At 45.0% G+C, this 6,923-nt stretch overlaps 1 protein-coding gene across 1 annotated transcript; it reads right to left on the bottom strand.

The window, feature by feature from the left end:
• Positions 1-204: 204 nt before the first annotated feature.
• LOC147615203 (serine/threonine-protein kinase Nek5-like) lies at positions 205-6,662 on the bottom strand. Its single transcript, XM_086779231.1, has 14 exons — positions 5,561-6,662; positions 5,389-5,455; positions 5,233-5,298; positions 5,063-5,109; positions 4,934-4,979; positions 4,713-4,793; positions 4,577-4,619; positions 4,349-4,398; positions 3,476-3,557; positions 3,303-3,352; positions 2,851-2,924; positions 2,719-2,770; positions 1,948-2,631; positions 205-1,600 (listed from the first exon to the last, which is right to left on the bottom strand). Exons 1-14 carry the CDS (start codon positions 5,644-5,646, stop codon positions 305-307), a joined length of 2,724 nt encoding a protein of 907 aa, XP_086635357.1. The 5' UTR covers positions 5,647-6,662; the 3' UTR covers positions 205-304.
• Positions 6,663-6,923: the final 261 nt, after the last annotated feature.

Genomic DNA, 6,923 nt, shown 5'->3' with positions numbered 1-6,923 from the left:
TACCTAAATGGCATCTAATTTCAGTACCCACTCTCATCAGGGAAAAAAAAAGATTATATGGTTGTGTTTAGGAGGTACCTCTCTCCAGGCCTCTCATGACAATAAGCACTTCTGCAATCCACAGTTTGCCTTTCTCAACCAGAAGTTAAAAGCATATTCTGGATTGCAAATCCATTGCATGAGACAGCAGGCTGCCTGAGGCAGTTTCACAAACTTATGTTCATTACATTATGAACAACATGGTAGATTTTACAATGAATGGAGGGGTTGTGTACATCTACAAGTACACATGAAAACAAAACACTTAAGGAAGCTCTCCATTCTCTGAGGTAGGGCGGTAGTGGTCATCTCCCAGCATGCCCTTCAGGCTTTTGGTAAGCCAAATTGCAGTCTCCCTAGGAGAGACCTGACCTTTACCAAAAGGCTTGAGAACAATGCCCAGCTCATCAAGCCTATGCTGTTGAAGCAGCTGAGCACAAAGCTCAAGAAGCCCCTCCAAAGCCTCTGCTCGCTGCTTGTACGACTTCATGTCCAGTCCCTTCTCCTCCCCACCCTCCTTGTGCCCTGCATTGTGGCCCTGCTGCAACAAGAAACCATTGTTGGTGCTCTTATTTGTGCTTGTGGTTATAGTGGTCCCCGTGGGCACCGTTAACACATCGATCTCCGACCTCTGCAGTGAGTCTATGTCAATGCTGCTGCCCTGCTGCTGCCCAAGCTCCCCCCCTTGCTGCTGATCCATTCCGATCCTGAAGGTGCTATGCCTTATGACATGTATCACATCATTGAATGCAGGTCTCACATGCACCGGAAGTTTCTCACTTATTTGAATAGTCCCCTTCTCTTCGGTCCGGTCTTCCTGCTGTTCTAGCATTCCATGATCAATCACCATGTTCATGGACTTCAAGTTTGGAGCTGGAGAGGTTTTACCTTTAGGATCCTTGGTGTATAGTGCTGTGTTTAAGCTACTCTGCCTCTCAACTAGAGACAGAGCTTCAATCACTTTCGGTGAAGTTTCCTTTTCCAAAAGCTTGCCACTGTCAACTAGATTTTCTTTGCACTGACAGTCGTCAGTTGACAAGGGGAACTCAGCTACGAGATCCAGCCGAGGGGCGTTCACGGATACATCAGGAGACTCATCCACAAGGCTTGCTGACTGTGTAGAATTGGGTCCAAAACTCTCACCAAAGTTTTGTGCTTCATCATAGCAGCTATGATCCACAGTGAGGGAGCTATAATCAGAGATTTCTTCCAGATTAGAGCCCTCCAAAGCCTCCTCATTGGGGGGGTCAGTGTCATCCACCGGTATTACATTGGTGCTTTGCAAAGAGGGGTAAGGGTTGGCCGTTTCCGCCTCCGAGTTAACTGTGTCTTCCATGTCGAAAGATTCTCCAGTGTCAGCATTGCTCATGGGTTGAGAGTTCTGAGACTCCTGGGGAGACGAGCTTCTCCTGGCAGTGAAGGGTCGCAGCGGTGTTGGAACCCAACTTTTCCTAGGGAGCTTGTTGGCTGGTTTCTCGTCGCCCGCCCGTCGGGTTGGCAGAGCAGCATTGGGCCCATCAGTTTGTTGCTTGATCCTTGGAGATGCATCTAGGATGGGAGCCTGCACAAGCACAAAGCAATTACATCGAAGAAATGAGAAACCTGAACAAAATTATTAATGGTGGCAGGTATTTATTTTGTTGGGCAGATGATTGAGCAGGGTTTGCACTACACTGCAACTATGATGGGCTGCAGTGTAGTGTTAAGGTCTGTGTGCTTGACAGGTTTGCTTGTCCATTAAAGTGTTGAGGTTCGTGTGCTTGGACAGGTTTGCTTGTCTGAGTGCATGGCTGTGGCCCCCTCTCTCTCTCTCTCTCTCTCTCTCTCTCTCTCTCTCTGTGTGTGTCTGTGTGTGTGTCTGTGTCTCTCTTTTTTGGATGAATGGGTGCCTTAACAAACATCACTTACCGAATGCTTTGCTTGGAAGGGGAGCGATTGCACACGCTTTGTCGTTCCATGCGGCCTCGATGCTCTCTCATCTTTCTCGTTTCTGTCTTTTGTTGAACCAACAGCAGGGCTGGAGCGTTGAATTGGGGGCGAATCCTTCTTGGGCAAAGCCGAATGCCCATCACCATCTTTGTCTGCCCTCAATCTGCTGTTCCTCACAACCCTAACTCCTTCCTTTTCATATTTTCCCGAGTCCGAATCTTGCCTCTGCTGCAACCCTGTGACATACTGCCTCCCTGGCGCAATGCCCATCCGTGCATTACCGGCCTTATCCGTCTCACTATCACATCCCTGCCTGTTCAAATCCGTTGAGTATCCCGGATTGGAAGGCTCATTCTCATTGCTTTCATATGGCCATTCCGGCTCATCAGAGCCACCACAATCTACCACATCCTCGTTCTGCATTGCCTGCCCATCCCCATTTTCAAACTCAAATCCCCTCTCAAAGCTGCTTTTCCTGCCAGCATCCGAGACCTCGCCATCACTACTGAGTGGAAAGCTACGGCGGTGGTGCTCATGAACCTCCTGCTGATCACCAAGTGAGCTTCTTGCAGAGCGATTTGGGGAAGGGCATGTGACACTGCAAGCTTGCTTGCATTGAACAACGTAGGGTTGTAATTGAGGATGCTTCAGGATTTCCCCCGCCTGCAGTCATCAATGACATGATAAGGTATGTCCAAGAGAAGCCAATACATCAAACCTGACAGGCTGACTAGATTACACATAACTCACCGAGGGTCTTTGTTCTGGATTCTTCCTTAGCATGCTCTTGATGATGCCTTTCCTGCAACATCATGGCAAACTTCAAACCTCATCTGAAGCCCTAACCTTTGATTATAATGATCGAAAATTTCGATTACTTACAGGCCAGGTGAGTACAGACTGGGTAAGGGGCCAATAGAAGACCTATTTATCTTGTTGATAAGCCCAGCCATATCCTGAAATACTCAAGTCCAAACTCAGAAAGGTCCAATGTCCACAAATAACATATACATATGTACATACATACATGCACATGCACACACACGTGTACATACACACGTGCACATGTGCATCTATGTCTGTAACTATGTCTGTGTGTGCGCGCACCCACGTATATAGTATATTTGAGAAGTAAAATTGCAAAATTAAATGCAAATCAGGGAAAAAGTTGAGAGAAATAGAGGAGAAACTTGGAGTAGGTTATAATGGAGGAGATAGCAAGGATATTTGGGGGGAAATCAAACCTCTCTCTCTCTCTCTCTCTCTCTCTCTCACACACACACACACACACAAGCACACAGAAGCCAAAAAAATAATAAAAATAGAAGGCTCACAAAAGCTTTGAATGCAGGTTTATGAGCAGCCATCTCATATATGCAACAACCTGTGGATCCAAATTATGGAAAAAACATTAGTTTCAGTATTGCCAAACATGACACTACCATTTCTCAATAGATTACATCCAGCTTCAGATGAGAGTAAAATAACATTGAGCATGTGTGAGTACCTAGTGACCAAATATCAGACTTGAAGCCGTATGGTATGTCAGCCAGAAGTTCAGGGCACATGTAATTTGGAGTCCCAACCACCTTTTGAATATATTTATCAGAGAAAATTCAAAACATATCAAAATATTCTGAAATTTCTTAGATAAATCATAATTGAAAATAATTCCGGCATTTTCTGATAAACTGTGAACATGGATCAATGACCCACACACACACACACCACTCACTCTGACAAAATCAAGCCAACCATCCGCAGCCCAATTTAGTTATGAAAGATACAGTTATACTCAGAACACAGTTCTGTCAGTTGAGCAAAAGATGCCATTTGTGATCTTAAACTCTTGAGGTGAATTTCAGGTATATGAAATTCTGATAAAACACATACCACTAATAACACCTTTCATAAAACACACACCTCCTGGCTACAGAACTTGTGTGTTCTATGCTTGTGAAGAGAAAGGTAAGAAGGATGTCCCAAATTTGCAACTCTTCTAGACTCCAATGTGAAGCTAGGAAAGGGATGTCAAACTGGTTATACCACATTCAAGCTTAGTTTTGTTTTTTCCCCAGGTAGAGATCCTGCTAATCAGAGTAGCATAATTAAAGCCCCCTAAAATCTTCTCTCCTTTTCCAGTGCCAATCCTAAGCAAGCTACCTTAGGCCTCCAGTCTCTACAGTTTACAGCCCTTGCCTCTCCTCAGCTAGATGTTGATTTTAGACTCAATGGTTCTTATGAAAAACAGAAAGCCATGAGAGTATGGGTGTTGGCTTAGGGCATCCTATCCACAAATGCTACATAAAAGAGGGGTGTCAAGGTCAAGATGCACTAAATGCAAAAGGCCAGAAGACATCCATCCATGGGAATTCCTTACAGATGATGCCAAGTCGTCTTCGTTCAGCATCTTTGCTAGCCCAAAATCACCTACAAAGTTCATGAAGCTATAAGTGGCCACCTCCATGGCAGAATTTTTATTTTAAAAAAACAAGCAAGTGGTAGTTACACCTCAAAATTAAATCTTCATGAATGAAATGTATTGCCATGGCTTTCAAAAGTGAGGCAAGACATGTTAGCATCAAGAAATCCAACCAGTTTCACTTACCCAAGCGGATGTCCTGCTCTTTGGTTAGAAATATGTTGGAGCACTGCATGATTACAAAGACAACATTTACTCAAAATTTATAGCCCTCTATACCACCAAAGGAAGGTTGCTCATTGGTAAAAGCCAACAAGCTTGCCTTCAGGTCCCGATGCAAGATGTGATTTGAATGCAGGTAATCAACTGCCATCAATAGCTCCACAAACCACTTGCATAATCTCTGCAAAATAAATCAACCACAGTCGTGTCAGTGCAGCAGTACCACATGCAGTTCCATACTGTGGGTGTAAGGGCTTAACAAGCAAATCATCCCACAGAACAGCTGAAGAGAAAAACACATGGAAATGTAATATACCCAACCTCTTCTGGGAAAAGAACTCCACTTTGCTTCCTGATTGTTTCAGCCCTATTTGACAGTCAAAGAAAATGGTGATCAAAAGCTGCAAAAATGGCATCCCTAAATTTTAAACATAAGGTGTTTTCACTTACATGTCACCACCTTCACAGTATCCTGTGACAATGCACACATAACAGCCCTGCGACACAAAGTAGACGGCACAACTGAGCCCACCTTCTCAAGCTTTACAAGAACAGCATGTGTACCCTTTGCTTCATACAACTTTATCCAAGAGCAGGGATAACAAGGCCAGTGGACTTACTTTCTCTATCCAGGACTCTTTGTACTCCAAAATGAAAGGATGTTGCACTTTTGACACCAGATCCATCTACGTATGTATGGATTTAGAAGCCTATGTATGGAATCCCCAATGCAGAAAACAATGTCAAACTACCTAACCGAGCAATGTAGAGCATACCTCCTGATGGGCAGATCTTCGGCATCTGTCGGTTTGGCGTGCAAGCCGAATCTTCTTGAGAACATATCTAAAAGGGAGCAAAGAAGATGAGAATCCATAGTAAGAAACCAAAATTAAGCATGTAACATAGAGGTGCTGCACAAACCAAGCTTATGTATCTATAGAAGCTTACTTCTTCTTCTCTGTCTTGTGATGGACAAGAATGGCAGACCCAAATGCACCCCTCCCAACTTGTTCCATAATCTCATACTGATCCATGTTGTTTGCGATGAAGGAGCACTTGAGCCAATGTCCAGAGAGCTTTCACTAGCAGGGAACCTCTATTCTGAACGCTTCATACAGTGTGAGGGTATGTTCCATAGCTTCATCTTATTTGCCGCCCAGTGTTGATATGGCACACGTTGATTGATGTGGGCAGTGAGGCGCAGGATGTAATTTTACTGCGTTGGAGAAGATAATCAAATCCTAGGTGCATTGCCCATCATGTGAAACGAAGGGCTTGAGCGCAGCACGGATGCGGGCTTATCGATGGGCGCTTACGTGTGAAACCACTGGTCTTGACATGGATGAGCAATGCGGATGGCAAAAGGGGATTCTGCTCAAAAGCAAGAACAGACAGACAGACAGGAGAGAGAGAGAGAGAGAGAGAGAGAGAGAGAGAGAGAGAGAGAGAGTAAAAGGGGTCTCTCCTGCACGCTTCGAAGTCCGCCCACACCCTCTAGTCTGTGCTTGCTTCCTCACAGGGGTTGGGAAAATTGATGAGTGTCGCTGCTCAGCTGAGCTAGGAAATAAGTGCAGAGAGGAAATGTAGGGTTTGAAGGTTGCAGAGAGAGCTGTGTGTGTGTGTGTGTGTGTGTGTGTGTGTGTGAGAGAGAGAGAGAGAGAGAGTGTGTGTGTGTGTGTGTGTGAGAGAGAGAGAGAGAGAGGGGGGAGAGAGAGAAAGGGAGAGGGAGAGAGAAAGACAGAGAAAAGGGTCTGGGACTAGGCTGGAAGAGTAAAGGAGGAGCAAAAGCTGCCCAAGTGGAGCTTGAGCAATGCAGTAGGAGTACCTAGTAGTAACCAAATTTGAGTGGGAAAAAAAGTAAAAAGCTTGCAGGAGGGGGGTTGAGAGATGTTTGGGCAGCAGGCTGTGATGATGAAGAGTAGAAGATTAGAAGGGACAGCTTTGGAGAAGAAGCAAGCTAGGCTGGAGAGAGCGAGAGCGAGAGCGAGAGCGAGCATCTATCAACACTTCTTTGTTGACTTAGTAAGAGAGAGAGAGCTACATGTGTGGTGAGAGAGAAGCTCAAATGGGCACACCTATGCTATGTATATGTGGGTTTAGAGAGAGAGAGAGAGAGAGAGGTATTAACGTCGATAGAATGCAACACGAGGGCATATACGACCAACGGTGGGACTTGAACCCCGGTGGATCAGTATTATGCATGTGGACTTTGTTTAGCTTGTCTTTTGTTGTTCATACCTATGCTATGTATGTGTGGGTTTAGAGAGAGAAAGAAAGAGAGATGTATTATGCATGTGGACTTTGTTTAGCT

Source organism: Cibotium barometz, chromosome 40 (assembly GCF_041138505.1).
Source record: "Cibotium barometz isolate CiBa-2024 chromosome 40, ASM4113850v1, whole genome shotgun sequence".
NCBI lineage: Eukaryota > Viridiplantae > Streptophyta > Polypodiopsida > Cyatheales > Cibotiaceae > Cibotium > Cibotium barometz.
The sequence above is the reverse complement of the archived record's forward strand: the minus strand, read 5'-3'. Positions and strand labels throughout refer to the sequence as shown.